The following is a 23,706-nucleotide window of genomic DNA, read 5'->3' as shown; positions in this document are numbered from 1 at the left end:
TGCTACAAGGGCTTCGTAAATAGGTAGTTTTTCAATGGATAGATAATGAGAAGGCTGACTTCCTGGCCAAAAAAAGGAACAAACATCAGACAAAACAAAATAATAAATCTCTTTTCATGCTTTGAATGTCTGGATCAAACACATAGTCCAGTCCTTTTGTAAACAGGAATTCCTGAAGAAAAGCGAAGGCAAACCTTAGAAAATTCTGCTAGACAGTAATAACATCCCAGATTTATCACGAAAAAAGGCTGTTGCTGTATTTCGCTTAACAACCGGACATGATTTTCTCGCCTCTCATCTACATCGAATTAATATCTACCAGCATCCACAGTGCACCCTCTATAGAAATCAGAACTCCATCATGGATAAAGAACATTTGCTACAGTGCCCAGCAATAAAGAAAATAGATGCTGATTTATCATCGCAGCTTACCAAATACTATTGGGACGCCTGCTGGAGAATGGAAGAAATCCAAGATCCTTAGCATTGGTCAACAGCAACAACATATTTTTGCCTGTAGCAACTACATTGGATCCTTCCATCGTTTGGGTGGGCGTCCAATTTCTCTCTTGCCATTTGGTTGGTAGTTATAAAACTGGCGTGGAAATGTGAAGCTGTTTATGCTCTCCAAGTGTGATTTCCATCTGGTCCTATAGTCACTTATAGTCCTTTTTTTAAGTGCCAGAAGCATTTTAAGAATTCACGGGATTGTCTGTGCACTCATCTAAGGAAAGAAATCAGCTAAATGTGGGATCAGTGAAAAGCAATGCACTTATTAAATTAAAATATAGACAAATAAATTGTAAGAACTTCTTATTATCATTTATTGAAAAATAAAGATAAAGGAAAGACAAAGTATATGATTATATCTCGTGACCAGAATATTGTACGAAATGGAAACATAAAAACTGGAGATTTATCCTTCGAAGAGGTTGAAAAATTCAAATATCTTGGAGCAACAGTAACAAATATAAATGACACTCGGGAAGAAATTAAACACAGAATAAATATGGGAAATGCCTGTTATTATTCGGTTGAGAAGCTTTTATCATTTAGTCTGCTGTCAAAAAATCTGAAAGTTAGAATTTATAAAACAGTTATATTACCGGTTGTTCTGTATGGTTGTGATACTTGGACTCTGACTTTGAGAGAGGAACAGAGATTAAGGGTGTTTGAGAATAAGGTTCTTAGGAAAATATTTGGGGCTAAAAGGGATGAATTTACAGGAGAATGGATGAAGTTACACAACACAGAACTGCACACATTGTTTCCTTCACCTGACGTAATTAGGAACATTAAATCTAGACGTTTGAGATGGGCAGGGCATGTAGCACGTATGGGCGAATCCAGAAATGCATATAGAATGTTAGTTGGGAGACCGGAGGGAAAAAGACCTTTGGGGACGCCGAGACATAGATGGGAAGATAATATTAAAATGGATTGAGGGAGGTAGGATATGATGATAGAGACTGGATTAATCTTGCACAGGATAGGGACCAATGGCAGGCTTATGTGAGGGCGGCAATGAACCTGCGGGTTCCTTAAAAGCCATTTGTAAGTAAGTAAGTAAAGGAGTGTTAAAAATATTCATGGCCACTATAGTGAATTTCAAGTACAGTTTGTATTAATATAATTTTTTACAGCTTTAGAAAGGTTTTGAAATTCTTCTTCTTCTTCTTCTTCTTCTTCTTCTTCTTCTTCTTCTTCTTCTTCTTCTTCTTCTTCTTCTTCTTCCTCTTCTTCTTCTTCTTCTTCTTCCTCTTCTTCTTCTTCTTCTTCTTCTGTGTTCATATTATAATCCATACACCTACAATCCTTCCCTCTTCTCCCCTCTCTTTCTCCCCCTCTCTTTTCCCCTCCCCTCCCCTTTGTTCCCTCCCTCCCCGTCTCTTCCCTCCTCTGCCCTTCCCTTTTCTCCTCTTCTCTCCTTTTCTGTTAAGAAGTATAGCTAGTTTGAACAACATGACACTTTTATTTTACACTAGCACTTGTTCTAACTTCCAGGTAAGAACTGTGAAAATGACATCAATGAGTGTGAGAGCTCGCCATGTCGATATGAAGGAGTTTGTTTGGAGCGTTCAAACCAAACCTTGTACCAACAAATTGGAGACCAGCCTCCAAAGTTCACCAACAACTTTAGTTACATGAATGCTAGTGGGTAAGAGCATGCAACAACTAGTTTGACTCCTGAACGTGACTCTTGAACAATTTTAATCATTGATGGATTATTTATAGTGATTTTTTCAATCTTAAAATAACATATTCTCAGTTTGAAAAATTTAGTCTTGTTTCCAATTAATAAAATTGCTATTTTTTATTGACCTGTGCGAAAATTAATCTCTTTATCAAAAGATTGGGATTAAAAGTAGAAGATAAATATCATCATCGTCATCATCGTCGTCGTCATCATATCATCATCATCATCATCATCATCATCATCATCATCATCACAGACTAGAGTTGTTGAAGTGTTTCTGTTACAGATATATTCTGTTTTTAATAGTATCAGAAATAGTCATATTGAAGAGTAGAGTTATAATATTTCTGTATTTGTTAATGCTATGGCTTCTCCTTTTTTAAGTTAAACCTCTCGCCAGGAAGATGTTTAAAACAAGTGTAATTAAATAATAAATATTGTAAATAATGAATATTCTAAACACAGTAATTTAACTATTTTTCATCTAAATATTAGGGAATTAAAACAAGAAAACTGATGAATTGATCATTGCTTTAGCATCTCAAAATCATAAACATCATAATATTGTATATTAACAGTAAAACCTCTGTTAACCGAAATAAAGGGAACTGAGTGCATTGTGGATAAACAAATTTAAATTTTATGGTATTAAAGATGAGACCTTTGGTTGGTTTACATCATACTTATCTGTTTTTTTAATTACCGGTACTCCTAAATTCAGCTCTGCCTGTTAAGTTATGCATTAAGATCTTTATCTTTTGTTGGCGATATAAACACCTTAAAATGGCATAATTTGCATACCAGTACTTTCATTCTATAACTGCTAATGGCTTCATTGCCAAATGCAAGGCTCTAGACAACAACTTTCATTCTATAATGAAATATGGATTAATACAGGGAAACCTGTTCAAATTGGAACCTGAATAATCCGGAATCCTGTCTATTTCAGAACAATTTATTGGTCCCGTCGAAATTCGTATGTATTATGTGTAATTTTTCCTGAATAAAACGGAAACTGTCCAACATGGAAATGGAAACTGAAACCGCCTGCTACTGTTCAAAACGGAAATATTTTGGGCCCACTGCTTTAATGTAAGCTATATTTTGAAACAGCGTGTTGTTTCAAGGAATATACGAACTATTTAGGTCACTAAGATAAAAACAAGTTTCTTTGCAAAATTTTAGAAGGTACAAGGGTGTGTTGGCCTGTCGGTCATAAATTTTATTACCCTGTTGACTAGACAGACGAGTCCCTTCAAAGATTTTCAATGCTTCACACCCGTATACTGTCATAGCTGGACAGAGCGCAAGTGTAGTGATTTCCTGGTAAAAAAGAAAAAAAAAAAAAAAAAGTTGCGTAAAATGTGGCATTAACATTAAATGATGAAGTAAAAATTTTCGAGTTGTAGGAAAATTAGAAACGAAGTGTGTGTGAAATAATGTTGAAGTTCAGTTGTGACACTTTAAAAAATAAAGATCATAATGAGTGAATGGCTTGCAGTCAAGGTTGGTGATTAAAAGGAACCAGAAAGTAACTGTTTATGTGGAAATAAATGAACTGTTGTGGGAGTGGGTTCTTCTTGACCTTTAGAGAACATGCCAATTTCTGGATCTGATTCACCAACAGAATAGGTGACAGAAAACTGATTTAATGTGAGTAGTGTTTAACAATATTTTGTACTTCTTGCAGTTTGCGGCATGCCATTTTGTATACAAATGATAAAATATTCCATTTTAATTTCATACCTGAATAATACAGGAACCTGTCCACAACAAAAAAATTAATTAGGACCATGTCACTTCCGTCTTGAACAGGTTTTACTATATTCTTAGACGACTCATCTGAAGATAAACATATTTTTGTTTGATAAAAGAAAGCCCTAAGATTAATGAAAGGTATGCATAAAAATACATTATGTAGAAAGATTGTCCAAAATTTAGAAATATTAATCTTGCCTTGTGAATACATTCTTTCCTTGATGATATTTTATGTTAAAAACCAAAATACATTTAGTACTAATCAAAACATTAATAATTTTAATACAAGGCACAAATCAGAGCTCTATTTATTCTCTGTTAAACCCTTCTGTTATAAAAAGAAGTTCACTCACTGTTCATGTATTATGGTCTTCAATGCACTATTTAATTATCTTAAAGCTTTGAATGGCCAGAAGAGAAAAGGTTTAGAACAGAATTAACAAAATTTCTCCGTACTCATTCCTTCTACTCAACTGACGAATAAATTGTTTATGCTTATAAGTGAATTTGATCAATCTGCTTGCTACTTATTGTATATTTTTGTATAACTTTTGACTTGTTCCAAATCTCAAAGCTACAATGCTGATATAGGATCTATGAAATAAAGTAAATTAAACAAAAAAAAAAAAAATGAAATGAAATGATTTGTCCAATAATATTTGTAACTTACGAAAATGTAATCTTTTTAAATGGATATCCATTTCAATGTCTGAAATTCTAAAGTATTTGTTATGTTTTTTTGTACTGCAGATACGTGTGTGAGTGTGTGCCAGGCACAACTGGTGAGAACTGTGAGATCAACATAAATGAATGCGAATCAGCCCCATGTGTACAAGGCACGTGCAAAGATCTGATAGGAAGATACGAGTGTGAGTGTGAGGAAGGGTTCGAGGGTGAACAGTGTAACGTTGACATCAATGAATGTGAACGCTTCAGGCCATGTGTTCATGGCACATGCACTGATCTGAAGGCGAGCTACGAATGCAGCTGTGACGCTAATTATGGTGGCAAAAATTGTTCTGTAGAGCTGCTGGGATGTGCATCCATGCCATGTCTTAACAATGGCAGCTGCCAGCCATATCTTGTGAATGAGACAGACCACAAGTTCAATTGTTCTTGTCCTTATGGTTTCCATGGAGACACTTGCGAGCAGGTGGGTAGTGTGATAGGTTACTGTCTAGTAGATATTGGAGACTAGTCTTAGTATAAAAGTTTGTGTATAATAGAATGCCAAGATTTTACCAATACATTTCGTACTATGAGCGTGTTGCATACCGAAACTTTTTCTTGCAGTGTTGTAAATCTTTGATATTGATTCTGTGTATATGTGATGCTAGAAAATAATATCGTGTGTTCAGTCCAGACATGGTTAGTACTGCTACTGCATCTTTCTGTGATTTTCTTGAGTACTGTTTAAATCTTTCTGTTGTATTTTTCTTCCACGGTTTGTTTTCTACTAACTTTTTTTTGTTCTACTGAAATCTTCTGTTTTGGTTTTGCTATGTGGTGTTAAGAATAAGGGATTTTCGAACATTTTTGTTAGAGGGATGTTCCTTTTCATGCTAGGTGCCAGATGTTGCTGAGGACTGCAGCAAAGAAAGAAGTCATTGGAAGCAGAGAAGGGTTCGTTCGTTGTATTTGCAAAAAAAAAAGAAACAAAAACAAACAAACAAACAAACAAAAAAATTCTGCAACTCTAAATGTCACAATAGCATGCTTTGTCGCAACAAGTGACTTGTGAGACAAAAGTAATAATATTGAGTTCTGTAACATAATTATTCATAATTCAACAACAAAAATAGTAATGTTTAAACATCCCATAGCAAAATTATTTGTGTAATAAAACTATTTTGTGTTTCAATAACAACGACAGTAGTAATAATAATGTTCATGTACGAGCACCAATTTCCTAGAGTCTTTTTAGTAATACGTTATTTCTAGATGGAATTGAATTACATAAGTGAAAACTAGAACTTCGGGTTTTGTCGGATTTCACATTCTGAAATCGTTACAATGGGTTTTTATTAATAACAATCAGTTATTTCTAGATCTAACTTAATTATATTGGTCAAAACTAGAATTTCCTAAAGAGCCATAGTTATTTCTAGATGTAACTGAATTACGTAAGTGAAAACTAGAATTTCCTAAAGAGCTTTGTCAGAACTAGAATTTCCTAGAAATTTAGGGTTTTCACGGATTTCGCGTTCTGACTGTAATATTGTCACATTCCCATTCACACTTTCTTTCTCATAGCATAGTTTTGAAGAACCTTATTCTCCACTACTTTCTCTTTATATTGTTCACATTGCCTTCCAGATCTCTTTCTCTTCATCTTCCTCTTTGCCTTCTCCAGAATAGTCACTATGTTTGAAGTTGAAGTTGACTTGTGTACTAAACAATGAATGCAGTTACAAAATTATTTTTTTTTTTATATTCAGTCACATATTTTTTTTGTTTTCTTTCCACCTTATGCAGAAGACAACCATGTCTCTGAATGGATCTTCATATGTAATGGTGAATACAACCCGTGAGGAAGGTTACGATATTCAGTTCAGATTCAAGACAACTCTGCCCAATGGATTGCTTGCCATAGGAAAAGGGTCTACATATTACATCCTTGAGCTAGTTCTTGGGAAGTTGAATCTGCATTCCAGCCTGCTCAACAAGTGGGAAGGAGTGTTTATAGGTTCCAAGCTCAGTGACAGCAATTGGCAGAAGGTGAGTTGAATGTACTGATAATGTCAATAAACTCTTACGGCTCACTCCCACTTAGCGGAATGGAATCAAACAGAATTTCTCTTCACAATGTATTTAAAGCAGTGTATCGATTCAAACTGAATCGAATAGAATTCATGAACTAGAATATTTTTTCCACTGTCGGAAGATAACTTCTTGTTTTGGATATGATTGTATATTCTCGCAAAACCTTCATGAAAAACAAATGAATCACATCCATTCTTGGTGGTTTAATTTGTTTACTTTTGAAAGATTGCTGAAATAGTACTTACACAAAAAATCACAATTTAATATGAACGAAGAAAAATTAATAAATCTTGTACAGAATTATGCCTGTGCTAATGCTTAGAGCAAAATAAGTAAATTAATGGAAACATTAGGTAAAAATTGAACTTCACTTTCGTATGCAAATAATATTTTGTTTTAATAACATATTATATTATCTATCTTCTTCTTCTTTTGGCATACAGCTCTTATAGTTTAGCTAAAGCCTCCTTTAAAACAATAGCCCAATCACTTCTGTCCTCTGCCCTCTTTCTCCATCTCCTTATTCCCACTTTTCTCAAATCTTCCTCAATGCAGTCTAACCATCTCAATCTGGGACGACCCCTATCTCTCTTTCCCTCCGGTGTTCCAGCAAAGATCATCGTCGCCATTCTTTCGTCCTCCATTCTAATTAAGTGACTTACCCATTCAAGTCTTCTAATTCCAAGTTACTATGGATTCTCCAATTATTTTGTACTTTGACAGGACCATAAATCTTTCTCAGAATTTTCCGTTCCCATCTTCTAAGTTGTTGTTGTTGTTGCTGTTCAGTCATGGTCCATGATTCACACCCATAAACCACTATGGGTTTAATTATTGTTTTGTATATTAGTAATTTTGTCTGCTTAGAAGTATACCTATTTCTCATGACTTTGCTTAAGGCATAATAACATCTATTCCCTGCTGAAATTCTAGCTTTTATATCTTTACTGCAATCATTGTCCCATGTAACCACTGAACCCAAGTATTTAAACTCATTACATTCCTTAAATTGCTCAGAGCCAATAGAAACATCTTAGTTTCTTCTGTTCTTATCCTATTTTTTGACGTGTTCATAAATTCTGTTTTATCCATATTAATTTCGAGTCCAATCTCTTGGGGTTTATATTATCTATCATATAAATGAAAAGTAGTGAAGTACAGACACATGCATTTGTAATATGTGGAGGGCGGATTTTGGCATATTTGCATGTTTTATTCCTTGAAGGTTAAAGATATGCATGTATGAGAGGAATGTGTTTCATGCTAAGGGGAATCAACAAGGGAAGTTTTATAGTGCATATAAATGCATATTCAGGGGGTTAGTGCATATTTCTCAAATATTTGCATGTGGATGCATATATTACACTTTTTACCCGAATGACTTCTCAAACCTACATTTAAATATGAACTGTTCATTGTTTGAAGTCTCTACTCCAATGCAACGACAATCATTCGTGAGAATAACATTTAATAAAACTGAAAACACAAGTTTAAGTTTCAAAACAATTCAATACACTGTGTCGCGCTTGGAGGAATCGAGAAATAAATGCTCACCATTTAAAATCAGAACCTATATATTCTGTCCTCACAGTCACTAATATCTGTAAACATTTTTAATAGCCTCCCTATGAATATAAAAAATCAAACTCAAAACATAAGATCATTTAGGGCCAAATTAAAGAAGTACCGGTACCTAATTTCTCACGCCTTCTATTCTGTAGGTGAATTCATGACATTTAACAATGCTTCATAAATATTTCTGTGTTGTACTAAGTATTGAAACTAAAACTTTGTGTTATTCTAGTAGACTATATTGTAAAACTCTTCTGTATATATTTCAACTAGACTGTGACTGTAATTAAGACTTTATAGCACTAGTAAGATTTTTTTTTTTTTTTTTTCGTTTGACATGTTCCAAATTCTAGCTGTGAAGCGATGTACGAATATCATGGAATGTAAATAAATACAATACAATACCATCCTTTTAACACATCTGAACCATTGTAAACTCTTTTGCTCAATATTCTACTACTGTATAACACTTATAACAGATCGACTAAGTCATTCTGAATAGCAGGTGAAGTTTCTCGGAAAACTTTTGCTTTTTGCAAGTGCTTGTTTAACAATTTGATCTTATGTACAAGCATAGTATGGACAATTGAGGCCGGTTCCAGAAGAATGGCACATACCCATGAAGTACATTTTGAGATAATGACTTACAAAGGTGTTGTGTTGTCAGTACACATTTCAAACACGATTTTGATTTAGTTCCTTATATTTTATAAATTCATCGTTTGTTAATATGCTAATATGTATATATTACATTTGTAAATCTACCAATATTTTGGCGCAATAGTAAGTACAGTAGGTACAACCTATGTGCCCTTTTTCCAAAGATACTTTTATTTGCTTTAAATAAACTTAAGGAGTGATGAAAACGAGAGGATAAAAAAAGGTAAAACTATTTACAAAATAATTTCAAATAGAAAAAATATTAACATAAAAAATATTCACAATCTCATTGTATTTCAATGAATAGTACCTATAGCAATAATAGTAACAATAACTCATTAACCAACTTATTTTACAAAACCTTTATTGTTTATGCATAAGCATAGTACTACTTTGTTTTTTTATACGCTATGAGATTCTTCAAGGACAAATTCTTGCCCTGACACGTCGTCCTCATTTAAGTACTTAAATAGAGATCTTATGTCGTCTACCTTGTCTTGGCTGATTGTTGGGAATGGAACACTCTTAGGCTTGATATCATTATACCTATTTCTATTCAGTCTGATGAAATAGTTGAAGGGAATCCATAGGGGGTTGTTATTTTCGGAGCACAGAAAAGTACCATCCACTTTGTATTTCACTATAAAATACTTCATAATCGTAAATTTGCGTCCAGGAGATGGAGTCTTCATGAAATATGGTGTTATAGCTGTATCCCACTCTTTTATAATAGTATGATCCATTACAACTTCGAAGTTACTAGGATGTTTTCTACATGTTACTATAGCTTTCAACCATGGTTTTGTAGTTCCAATAGTTTCTTTCTTCTCATAACAGATTTCATGGGTCCAGAGTTTCTGTCACATTGTGTAAATGAATGGCCACGAACAGGAAACCTAGATTATTTCAACCTGATATACCTTGGCAAATCAAGCAGAAAACTTCAGAAGCATCGAATTTCTATTTTGTCCTCCTGCGACATCGGACATCATTATGACAGTTTCCACCTTAGGACATTTTTTAAGATTTATTTGAAGGCAGTCATACAAAAACGATGCCATTGAATTAGCATTATTTTTGCTTGAGTTTGCATGAAACAAGAGAAGTAGGAGTTTCCATGAAGCAATATTATTGAATTTCCAAGTTTATAGAACCCTATTTTACCCAAAGGTATATTAGGCCTGTAATTAAATTTTAAATTGTTATACATAAAACACTATCATCAATAAGCACATACTCTATAGGCCTCAGTCTGTAAATGGTCGAACCAACTGCACAACAGCATACGCACAGAATGATACACCTGTGAGCAGTGGACTGCTGATGCACATGGGATACTCGATCCTGACCCCTAGCATCGTTGCATAAACAGCTCTCCTGCCTTGTTGAAGCATAGTCCAGAAACGAAAAATTGTAGGTATTTTCCTATGAACTCGAGCGGTCATTTAATGCAATCTTTGGAAAAAGGGCACATAAGCCTATGTGCCCTTATTCCGGAACCCGCCTCAATTTCAGAAGATGTCCTATGAGGGGAAAAATATGAGTAGGAGCAATGAGATGGGCAAGTGAGAGTGCTGACTTCTCCTCCTCGAGAAGGCTTTTGAATACATACAGGTCACTTAAAATATTTCATTGAGTTCAAGGAGCAAGAGCCTAGCTCTTTGATCAGTTAGACTGTGGCACTGCTTAAGAACTTATGATGAAAACTATATTTACTACCATGTGATACAAAAGTCATTTGCCAAATCGAGAAAACAATATTATTTTGAAGCGACAAATGTAGGACCATAACAAAGACAATGACTGCGAAAAACGGGCAAAAACAACAGACAACAAGGACAATGTCAAGGACCATGATAAGAACATAATAAGGATCACAACATGAACCACGATAAGCACTATGACATGGATCATGTTAAGAAACATGACATGGACCACGATAAGGATAATGATAAGGACCACAGACACAATGACTAAAATATAGGCCGTCATGACAAAGACAATAAATGCCATAATAAAAAAAAACATAATAAAGAGAACAAGGGTCACGATAAGGACCATGACAAAAACAAGAATCACTACAAAGACGACAAGGATGACGACAAAGACAAGGGCCAAAATAAGGACCATGACAAAGACAACAAGGGCCACAATAAGACCATTACAAAGACACGACTATGATAAGGACCGCGATAAAGACAACAAGGACCACAATAAGGACCATGGAATGACCCAAAAAAAATATATCAAAGTACCAATTGACATATTTCTTGTGGTTATAGGAAATTTTAGGAAAATGTTGTTTGTGTCTTTTCTTAAGTTTCTATAATTTTTTCAGGTGTTTGTGGCCATTAACAATACACATTTGGTCCTTGCTGCCAATGAAGAGCAGACAATTTATCCAATCAACCTGAATGAAGCAACAAATGCGTCCTACACAAGTTTCCCTACAACATTTGTAGGTGGCACGACTACTTCCCTGGCTGGTTTAACTCATGGCCCATCTTCATTTGTGGGCTGCACGCAGGACGTGGTGATCAACGAGGAGTGGGTTCTACCTGAGAAACACATGACTGGAGTACAGACATCCATGCCTATTACCATGATGGGTATTGAGGTGGGATGCCCACGTGAGGATCAGTGCAAACCCAACCCTTGTGTTAATGGTGGTATCTGCACTGATCTCTGGAAGAATTTCAGCTGTACATGTGAACGTCCGTATTTGGGGCACACTTGTGAGCATAGTAAGTGCTGATTTTTATGTTAGATATTTGTATTTAGTATTTTACTTATTCGATCAGGTGAGAATATTGTGAACGTTGTACGTTAAAGATAAAAATTGGAGATTTATCCTTCGAAGAGGTGGAAAAATTCAAATATTTTAGAGCAACAGTAACAAATATAAATGACACTGGGGAGGAAATTAAACGCAGAATAAATTTGAGAAATGCCTGTTATTATTCGGTTGAGAAGTTTTTATCATAAAGTCTGCTGTCAAAAAATCTGAAAGTTAGAATTTATAAAACAGTTATATTACCAGTTGCTCTGTATGGTTGTGAAACTTGGAACATGGACTCTCACTTTGAGAGAGGAACAGGTTCTTTGAGAATAAGGTTCTTAGGAAAATGTTTGGGACTAAGAGGGCTGAAGTTACAGGAGAATTGAGAAACTTACACAACGCAGAACTGCACGCATTGTATTCTTCACCTGACATAATTAGGAACATTAAATCCAGACGTTTGAGATGGGCAGGGCATGTAGCACATATGGGCGAATCCAGAAATGCATATAGAATGTTAGTTGGGAGATCGGAGCGAAAAATACCTTTGTGGAGGCCGAGACGTAGATGGGAGGATAATATTAAAATGGATTTGAGGGAGGTGGGATATGGGACTGGATTAATCTTGCACATGATTGGGACCGATGGCGGGCTTATGTGAGGGCAGCAATGAACCTGCAGGTTCCTTAAAAGCCATTTGTAAGTAAGTAAGGTAGGTTAGAGAAATGTTAGCACTCCAGACATTATATGTAGCAATTTAATTTATAATCTGTCATAGCAATACCTGTTATCATTACACAAATAGAAATTTTTAATGTCAACACACACACAGAAATTTCTCTCCATCATTACACGATAGCAGCCTCTATTATCATCAATGTAACAATGTCTACTACATCACATCTAGCAATTTCTATTAACTACCACATGTAGCAGTTTGTATTGTTACCACACGTAACAATTTCTGTTGCGATCATGTGTAGTAATTTCTATTAAAGTCGAACCTCCAAGCAAAGAAAACCAATATGACGATAATCCCCTGCTGCAACGATAAATTTTATTCATCCTGGCATATTTCTTATATTTTAAACATGTTTTATCCATTTTCTGACGGTAAAATTTTGGAGAAACCCCGATGGAACAATAAAAACATTATATATATTTGTTGTTGATCAACTCCCCCAGGATTGGTTTTTCAGCAACATGAGGCTGCACCCCATATATATTTTTTAAATTTAACTTGGTTTTCATGTTCAATACTATTTCACTTTTTACTTGGCACTGCATTACTATTACTATGGAGCAGTGCGTGGCTTCTTGAATGCAAACTTTCACAGTAAGTTGCCTGCCACCTAGGTTATCCGACTTGATGCCCATACACCATTGATAAGTTGTTTTCCTATTATTTCGTCTATCCTGTTTCATACTTTTGTTGACTGATCTTGACATTTTGTACAGCTGTCAATAAAAAAAATGGTCGCACTCATGAACAGCGAATATTTTCTAAGTCCGCTTCGGATCACTGTGATGTTACACAATGCTCGCGCTTATAGAAGCAGTTTCGGAACTATGGAGTCATTAGATATCTGCGTCTCGTAGAGTAGTGGTAGAGTGCTCGCTTAATGATTCGAAGATTGTGATTTCAAGGCTTGTTCAAGTTATCATTTTATTTTGTTATCATTCTTTAGCAATATAAATAATATTCAAGTTATCATTTATATTCTGTTATTGTTCTTTAGCGATATAAATAATATAAATTTAATGTTAGATTTGGAAAAATACAGTTGCATAATACTAGTGTTAGTTTTTTCTTCTTATATTATTACATTATACTATCCTGTAACACAATAAAATGAAAAGGAACGACGAGGATTGGAGCCTGAGACGTTGACATCTGAATTCAGACGTTCTTCCATCTGAGCCAAGGGGGCATAAGTAAATAAGCATAATAATATGCGGAAAAAATTGGCCCAATCTCCCTCCAAGATGTCCTGATGATTTGTGGAAGCTCGTCCAGAACATGTCCACTCAACTGCAAAATGTGATTACGATTGGAGGAAGATGGACTAAATATTGAATAATGGCTTTTGATTTGGTTTTTTAACTTTTAATTGTTTGAATTTTCTAAGACAAACGCCAGTATGCTTGTTTTGTTTATGCCACGAAAGATATTTTTATTGAGTATAAAATTGTTCTTTTTTTCTTTCCATTTGCAGCCATAATGTCATAATAAATAATGATAAAGTCATGGCATAATATATTCATGAACCTGATGTTAATTAATCCTACTAAAACAGTCATAAAAGAGACAGGAGCAATTATATTTTGTCTCTGTCTTAAAAAAAAAAAAACTAAAAAGCGCTTGGTGGTGTTCAAATGCACGATCTCACGAATACCAGTCCGGGACGTTACCATTACGCTACAAGTGTAACACATAGAATACTTTAATTGTAACTCTATATAGCAGGCATCATGGTCCAACAACATGTAACATTGCCTGTCTCTAAATTTTAGCAGAGATACCCGAAGGGAACGTAGTATCTAGAAAGCAGCCACTTTTTCTTTTGACAGCTATACAAGGAGCATGCTACAATATAACTCTACTTGCTTCAAGAGTGTGTGATCCTTAACAGGATTTGTCTTTATGGTTCTTGATACTGTCGCCTTTCACATTCGAATGTTAGTTGTTGTTTGGAGACTAAATTAGCTGCATTTAGTGATTTAAATAGGAGATTGAATCTGACTGAAAGAGCTAAAAAGTATCTTTTTGCACAATCAACACTCGCAACATTCATGAAGAAACACATGGAAATAGAGGATAGAGTCACAAGTGATAAAATTAATCCTGAATACGAGTATAAGCATTTAAAACTTCGACAGGAAAAGACGTTGACATTATTACCTTTGAAATAGTTTAATGAAATGAGAACACTTAACATTCTATGACAGACCCTATTGTTTGTCAAGAAGCACTTAATTGACAGACATGGAATTATTTTTATTAAAGTGGTAGCCAGAGAAAAAATATCAAATATGGTAGTTAGTAATCTTATGAGTAAATGTTATTTCATAATATGTAAAGTTGTTTTATACTTATTTCTACTATATTCTTTTTCAGAACAAATTTGGACAAAATTTCATAACACCTCAGTATAACAATAATCCTGAAATAACAATACAATTTGTCTAGTTTTTTTTAATTTTAGTTGGTTATTTAACGATACTGTATCAACTACTAGGTTATTTAGCGTCGATGAGATTGGTGATAGCGAGATGATATTTGGCGAGATGAGGCCGAGGATTCGCCATAGATTACCTTGCATTCACATTACGGTAGGGGAAAACCTCGGAAAAAACCCAACCAGGTAATCAGCCCAAGCGGGGATCGAACCCACGCCCGAACGCAACTTCAAACCGGCAGGCAAGTGCCTTAACCGACTGAGCCACGCCGGTGGTTAATTTGTCTAGTATCCAGAAAATTGTTTTGTCGAGGTTCGACTATATTATAACATGTAGCAGTTTTTGTGACCACTACACACAGTAATAAATATTACCAACATATGTAATAAACAGCATGAAATAAAAGTAATATCATGGAATGAGCCAAAATTATTATTGAAGAAAAAAAAATTTTTAAACAAAAATAAAGGTGATAAATTTAGACATCAGATTTACATGCAAATGTATATTTAGTTTGTTTTACTGATGATATGGAATTAACTTTTGCAATATGTTTCATATTTTTTTTGTTTTTGTATGTGAAGTTTTATAGTGCATACAATTGCATATATCCGATGTTGCTGCATATTTAATCATTTTTCCATTCATCGAGCATATAATACATATATTTTTTAATTTTTAATTTTAAAATTAATATTTAAATGCTTTAGTGACTAGATAATAAAGTCTTCACTATAGAGGCACCTGTAAGGAGCTTCTCCTAGCACTACTGACAAAAATGATATGATGTTACGGGGAATAACATTCCTACAGACAGTTGGAAGCAGGAGTGTTTGCGAGAAGTAGGGTGAGGAGTTACCAGTCAGTTTCAGCTGCAGGAAGGGATAAGATTATGTCACCATTCAACTTAAATCATGCAGTCCTTCTCTCTATCGAAGTAACCTGTAAGTTTGTGCTATTGTGGCAAAATCACGTGTTGTCTATTTCTTTATTTATATTGTGTCACTATGCAGCTCAACCTTCAACATTCACTGAATATTTTTGATAGTGACTATTTGCAAAGGGACAAATTTCAAAGTTATAGCTGAATCCACAAAAAACTCGAAAAATGTGGTTTGTCTTTATCTTTATCAATCCTCAGAGAGGTTCAGAGTAAACTTCAGAGTGCTTCTTTAAAATATGCAGCAGGGGTGGTTTTAGAGGCAGTACCATCGTGCCATGGCACTACCAGAACATAAGAGAAAGAAGGAGAATTCATATTTTCCGCGCAAAACCGGAGAGAAACAAGTTACGCTTGTACTTGCAAACTCCTACTGTCAATATTATCATTGCCTCCATCCACGTTGTAATCAGTGTTTGCAGCATTGATCTGAGCCAGGCACTACATCCCATAAGAAATACAATGGGATGCGCGCGCAATTTTCATCTTCTCTCGTCCATTTTAGCATCTAAAACGTGCCAGGCACAGTTTACCGTTTTCGTTTTTAAATGCTTGAGTAGCTGTGTACAACCCCATTTACTATCTCACTCCCTTACGTCGCACTCTTGTCTGTTTTGCCGCTTTGTCGGAATAAGTTTTTTAGAGGAAATGATGTAAAAATAAGCTAATAAAATCCTTGCCGGTTTCTTAAAATACTTTTTAAGAATGCTTTTATTTCAGTATATTTCTAACTGTAGTGCGAAACTGTAAACCTATGAAGTGTTATCATGTTATGTAAGTTGTGAAGAAATTAATTCAGTTATCACTTTATTAAAATCTCCGGATTCAATATTAACATATAATGAAAACTAAATTCCTGTTAAATAATTGACTTACACGGCATTTAAATATTCACCAAAAACAGCAAAGTGCTAAAGTTAACAGATCTGGCAAATTCAACTTGGATGTTTATTATAAAAAAACAACTGATTGTGTGGATGAAATATAGAGAAGTGTTTCCCGTGTATTCTGTTCCGAGGTGAACGTAACTAGTCGAAATGGGTCTTACAGATTTAGAACTACACTCAGGGTTAAGGGATAAAGTAAAAAAAAAAAATCAAAGGTTCGTATGAATAACGTCTTCAGTTTGTCTCTGCTGGTTAAAGAGAATATTGAAATTCAGTTAAACTTACATTACATACTCGCGATTACAAAACACAACAAGCAAGTTGAAGAAAACAGATATATTCTAAATCTAATAGTAAATTGTATAAAATTTTAAGCAGCAGTAGATTTAGTATTAACAAGGTATGATAAATCTGGCGACTTACAATACAGGGGCGTGTTTCGTGAATTAGTTCACTTCAGTTCTGAGTTAGATAAAGGCTTAAAAAGTTAAAAGAGCACTTAACCAAGTCAACAGCATTTAAGGGTACCTACTTCTAAAATCATTCAAAACGAGTTGCTTGACTGCATGTTGAAAGTGTACCATGTAGAAATAAAAAGAACTAATGATTATAGACTATGTTTCTGTCATAGTTTACCATACGACTGATGTTTCAACTCCTCCTATTATTATGTTATGAGCCACCGGCGTAGCTCTGTCGGCTAAGGCGTTTGCCTGCCGATCCGGAGTTGGTCTTGGGCTCAGGCTCGATTCCCACTTGGGCTGATTGCCTGGTTGGGTTTTTTCGGAGGTTTTCCCCAATCGTAAGGAAAATGTCAGGTAATCTGTGGCGAATCCTCGGCCTCATCTCGCCAAATATCATATCATATATATTATCACCAATTCCATCGACATTAAATAACCTCGTAGTTGATAGAGCGTCGTTAAATAACAAAGTAAATAAATAAATTACATTACATTATTGATGGAATGCCTGTCTGTTAACCGACAAGTGTGCATTTTTCCTCTAATTTGTCTGGACTTTGTGTACAGTTGTATACATTTTGGTGAGTTTAATAATAATAATAATAATAATAATAATAATAATAATAATAATAATGTCATTATCCTTATCCCTGGCACTAGACATTAAATGCTTATGAGCTGCCACTGGTATGCAGAAAAATTAAGTTGTAAATTATGCAGTATTTTAGAGCCAAATCCTAACATTAAAGTTTGCGTTCTGTGGATAAATATCAAGGTGAAAACATAGTGCTTCCAGAAGAAATTTACCCAGAGGTAGTAAGTGCTTTTAAATTTTTCCCCAAAACACCTGTAAAGGTGGAAAGATCCTTCTCAGCATACAAACTTGTCTTAAGTGATAAACATCATAAACTTATCCCTGCATATTTGGAAAAATAATCGTTGTGTATTGCAAATCAAATTACAACGACCAGAAGGATGTCAAAAGGAAGAATGTACAGTAGTGGCAAAAAAAAAACCGGACCGATCCGTGTAGCTATTTCAGAGCCTTGTTCATTCCAGAGCATGATAGACTGGTAACTAAGACTTTTGTGGTTCGAATACTGCCTGGGAAGGAAACTTTTTTTTTTTCCTTATTCAAATTTATTCCCAATACTTTTCGATTGCTGATAAAATTCATGTTCTGGGAATAATAAGTTAATTAAGTAGTAAAATATCGCTGCAATCGAAAAGTAATGGGAATAAATTTGTATAAGGAACAAAAAGAAGTTTCCTTCACAGACAGGATTCGAACCACGAAAGTCTTAGTTACCAGTCTATTGTGCTCTGGAGTGAACAAGGCTCTGAAATCAGCTACAAGGGTCAGTCCGGTTTTTTTGCCACTACTGTACATTGTAAGTACCAAAATGCATAAACCTAAAATTAAAATTTTTGCTTGCAATAAAAATCTTTGTAATGCATTGTTTACAATGACGCGACACACGCGACACAACACAGCGACGCGACATTACATAAATTATGGCCCAATAGGAAATCAGAATTCCATGACTTCCCGATGCAGATCGCGATGCAACGAAAGTTGAAATTGAGTTAACTTTTACCGCGTGACGTTACCGGAATGCGTATGTGTTTTGTTTATGATGGCGTCGTCTGCAACAAAATTGAATACTTTTCAGATGAGATGTTGATAGAATTGGTCAAAGGATACCTTTAATTATACAGAATGAACCGCGAGTAATGTTAATTTCAAGAGGTTATTCTTTAGGATATTTCAAACAAAACAGTTTAATACAAATTTGCTCGTTTTTGCTTCATTTTCGAGAAAAATTATTTTATGTGAAACATTTCATACCATATTTTGGGAAAGCCATTGAATTAACTTAATTCCCAATATGCTTAGACAATTTAAGAGACCAGTGTATTATGATACAAAAATAGTTTTGTCGTTTAAATATGCAGAAATTTCATATGAACAAATGTACATTTTCATTCTGGAAAGGATTTTTAAAATGTTACATTTGTTAGGATCAAATTTCTGCATATTTATTATCATAATACACTGCTCTCTTAAGCTGACTGAACATATTGCGAATTAAATCAATGTTTTTCCAAAACACGGTAAGAAATGTTTCATACAAAACAGTTTTTATCTCGAAAAGGAAGTAAAAAGGAAAACAATAATTGTATTAATTTTTTTTGTTTAAAATATCTCAAAGAATAACCCTCAAATTAATGGCATTATTTACGGTTCATCCTTTACATTACGGTTTGTTTACCTGAAATACACAATGCTTTTCATCCATGGCTCCTATTCAGTTCGGAAAATTTCATTTTTTTTTTGTTTTTTTTTTTGTTTTTTTTTTTTTTTTTTCCAATTGTCCTCACAGAATTTCCACTTAATGAGGTGCTTTTCAATTTATCTCAGATTACAGGACTTGTTTCTAAAACTATAATGGACATTGTGGAAGTTACAATAGAAAAATCGTAAGAGAAAGAACGTAGGGAATCCCCTACAACCAAGGTCTTAAAGAGAGATACCAACTATTAGGGAAACCTAACCTCAAAGTTACGCTTAGACCCTCTGCTGGATGCCCCGCATTGGACGTTTTTGTATTTGAGGGCCAATGATATGCAGGAGATCATCAAATTGCGAAGATGTCATTCGCATATAGTTATGATATGTTGATTTCTTCTACTCCAAAAATAGAGAAGGCAGGCATCGTTTCATTTTAAGTTTCCTAATCAACACGAATCAGCGATTCAAGTCACGGAATTTTGAACACCAGTCCGCGACGCGAAACTACGATGTCGCGTCGCGTGTCGGGGATGTCGCGTCATTGTAAATCCAGCATAATTTGTAATTTTGTATTTGCATGTTTATTGCATGTTTTCGAAATTATAGAGCATATTTTAAAGATTTTGACAGCATAATTACATGCATATTTTAGATGTTTTTAATGCATATAAATCCGATGTCTAACTGATAATAGTGAACTTGCTGTTAGTGTGTGAGTGCAAAACAACAACTGTGCAAACGTGTTGATTTGCTGTTACATCTTTCACATTCATCCTTGTCAGTAAGAACTACTAGACCCAACAGCAGATATCTAGTAAAGCTTGATGCTGAATAAAAGTATGAAGTCTGTCAAGGCAACATTAGGGAGCTGTCTCCAGTGTTACTTCTGGTGACTTTGTTACTGAGCTAGATTTTGTTTTTAGATCTGACTGCTGCAACGTTTGGCTACGAGAACATCACGAACAGTTTCGTCACTGTGAGATTGAATGACACATCTCGCAGAGCTATTCGCCACATAGTAGACATATCCATGTTTATAAGGACCCGTCAAGATGAAGGAATCATCTTTTATTTGGGATCATCTAACATAGTTTCGAATGATGAGGCCTACATCATGGCCGAGCTTGATGGAGGTGAATTACTGGTGAAGATACAGTTCAATGGTACACTAGAGAGGTATCCTGTTAGTGGGAAGAAGCTGGATGACGGCAACTATCATCTAATACAGGTCTGTTCTTATTCATAAATAATTAGCTAATATGTTCCACATCCGCTGGGTAGCTTAGTTAATAGAGTAACCAGCTATGAACTGGAAGATTCCTGGTTCAGTTCCAGATGGTGATGGGACTTTTCTCTTTGCAAAATATTTCAGAATGACAACTGGGTTCATTCAACTGGATAGTCATCAGTATGTGGATTTCTGAAGTGTACTATGTAAACATCACCTTTTTTTATCATTACTGTTACACTTGGCTTAATTTTAAATAATTGATTATCCATCAAATTCTACACATACTATATTTCACAATTTTTATTTATCTTCTTTAAAAATGGAATTTAGCAGATTACCATTCACTTTTTTTCTGGAAAGGTGCAGTATTCCAGACAAAGATCCTGCATTAATTTGGCCTCTACCATCCATATTCCTGGGGGCTGAGGGTTGACTTTTACACTACAGACAGAGTTCGGGGAGCTCTATTTGCCACACTTATCAGCTTTGTTCTAGCTACACACATGGTGGAGTTATGGCAGCGAGAATGTTGGCGGAATAAAAGTGTAAACCCTAGGTATTTTTTTCTCGAAAATCAGCTAGTGTTCGGGATTCCCATTTTGATGTTACAGTATCCGGAGTGAGTCAAGGGAAATGCAACACCACATCCCATTCCTCGATAACGCCATTATTTCCAGAGATTAGAGATTGAAACATTTTAGGTAGGCTAAAAAATTAGGCTAGGAAAAAGTACAAATAGATTTGTTCCATTTTACTGGTGATTAGTAGTAAACATGCGGGGATGCTAAGTGAAAAGGGCGGGTGTCTGAGCCCCTTCATTCTCCTTGTTTATTGTAAAGTCTGGTTTGGAAAGTCAAAATTATCATTTTTTTTAAAGTTAGCCGGCCTCTTCCGTGCATATGCCTGAGGGCAGATGATTGCCCTTTACCCTACAGATAGAGTTCGAGGAGCTCTATTCGCCGCACTTATCAGCTTTGTTCTCGCTACACATATGGTCGCGATATGGCGACGAGAATGTTGGCGCAATAGAGGTTGCCTTGGTTTTTTTTTTTTCTCGAAAATCAGCTTTTTGATGCTACTGTATCCGGACTGAGTAAAGGGGGAATACAACACCGAATCCCATTCCTCGATAACGCCATTATTTCCGAAGATTAGAGACTGAAACATTTTAGGTAGCCTACGCCAAAAAATTAGGCTAGGAAAAAGTACAAATGGATTTGTTCCATTTTACTGGTGATTAGTAGTAAACATGCGGGGATGCTACAGTGAAAAGGCCAGGTGTCTGAGCCCCTTCGTTCTCCTTTTCTAGAGTAAGTCTGTTTTGGACAGTCAAAATGACCATTATTTTTTAAATTTTGCCGGTCTCTACCATCCATTTGTCTGGGGGCAGAGGGTTGCCCTTTACACTACAGATAGAGTTCGAGGAGCTCTATTCGCCACATTTATCAGCTTTGTTCTCGCTACACATACAGTGGAGATATGGCAGCGGCAATGTTGGCAGAATAGAAGTTTGAAAGCCTTGGTATTTTTTTCTCGTCAATCAGCTTGTGTTCGGGATTCCCATTTTGATGCTACTGTATCCGGAGTGAGTCAAGGGGAATAAAATACCGCATCCCATTCCTCGATATCGCCATTATTTCTGCAAGATTTTTGGTTGGCCAAAGAAATAAGGCTAGGAAAATGTGCAATGGATTTGCTCGATTTTACTGGTGATTAATAGTAAACATACGGGTATGCTACAGTGAAAAGAGCGGCTGTCTGAGCCCCTTTGTTCTCCTTTTCTAGAATAAAGTATGTTTTCGACAGTCAAAATTACCATTTTGTGAAAATTTGCCGGCCTCTAACATCCATAAGCCTGGAGGCAGAGGGATGCCCTTTATACTACAGATAGAGTTCGAAGAGCTCTATTCGCCTCACTTATCAGCTTTGCTCTGGCTACACATACGGTAGAGATATGGCGGCGAGAATGTTGGCGGAATAGAGGCCTTGGTATTTTTTTCTCACAAATCACCTTGTGTTCGGGATTCCCATTTTGATGCCTATGTATTCGGATTTAGTCAAGGGAGAATACAACACCGCATCCCGTTCTACGATATCGCCATTATTTTCAGAGGTTAAAGACTGAAATATTTTAGGTAGGCCAAAGAAATAAGCCTAGGAAAAAGTAGTAAACATACAGGGATGCTACAGTGAAAAGGGCGAATGTCTGAGCCCCTTCGTTCTCCTTGTCTAGAGTAAAGTCTGTTTTTAAAAGTCAAAATTACCATTTTTTTTTAATTTGCCGGCCTCTACCATCCATATGCCTAGGAGCAGAGTGTTGCCCTTTACACTACAGATAGAGTTTGAGGAGCTCTATTCGCCGCACTTATCAGCTTTGTTCTCGCTACACATACAGCAGAGTTATGGCGGTGAAAATGTTATCCTTGGTATTTTTCCACGACAATCGGCTTGTGTTTGGGATTCCCATTTTAATCCTACTGTATCCTAAGTGAGTCAAGGGGGAATACAACGTGCATCTCATTCCTCGATTTCGCAATTATTTCTGGAGATTAGAGAGTGAAACATTTTAGGTAGGCCAAAAAAATAAGGCTAGGAAAAAGTGCAGTGGATTTGTTCCATTTTACTGGTGATTAGTAGTAAACATGCGGGGATGTTACAGTGAAAAGGGCAGGTGTCTGACCCCCTTTGTTCTCCTTTTCTAGAGTAAAGGCTGTTTTAGAAATTCAAAATTACCGTGCTTTGAAACTTTGCTGGCCTCTATCGTCCATATGCCTGGGGGCAGATGATTGCCCTTTACCCTACAGATAGAGTTCGAGGAGCTCTATTCGTCGCACTTATCAGTTTCGTTCTCGCTGCACATACAGTAGAGTTATGGTGGCGAAGATGTTGGCCATGTTATTTTCTTCTCGAAAATCATCTTGTGTTCGGGTTTCCCATTTTGATGGTACTGTATCTGGTATGGGTCAAGGGGGAATACAACCC

General features: G+C 35.6%; 1 protein-coding gene across 5 annotated transcripts in view; it reads left to right on the top strand.

Moving 5' to 3' along the window:
* The window catches only part of crb (cell polarity complex component crumbs), a 390,522-nt gene that overhangs the window by 313,200 nt on the left and 53,616 nt on the right, over positions 1-23,706 (top strand). For all 5 annotated transcript variants that reach the window (XM_069839830.1, XM_069839829.1, XM_069839831.1 and 2 more), the window contains 5 exons: positions 2,005-2,158; positions 4,706-5,108; positions 6,431-6,673; positions 11,289-11,694; positions 20,417-20,721. In XM_069839830.1, the coding sequence (XP_069695931.1) occupies positions 2,005-2,158; positions 4,706-5,108; positions 6,431-6,673; positions 11,289-11,694; positions 20,417-20,721 (1,511 nt within the window). The remainder of the gene's footprint in view (positions 1-2,004; positions 2,159-4,705; positions 5,109-6,430; positions 6,674-11,288; positions 11,695-20,416; positions 20,722-23,706) is intronic.

Source organism: Periplaneta americana, chromosome 11, assembly GCF_040183065.1.
Source record: "Periplaneta americana isolate PAMFEO1 chromosome 11, P.americana_PAMFEO1_priV1, whole genome shotgun sequence".
NCBI lineage: Eukaryota > Metazoa > Arthropoda > Insecta > Blattodea > Blattidae > Periplaneta > Periplaneta americana.
This window is presented reverse-complemented; position numbering and strand designations above follow the sequence as displayed.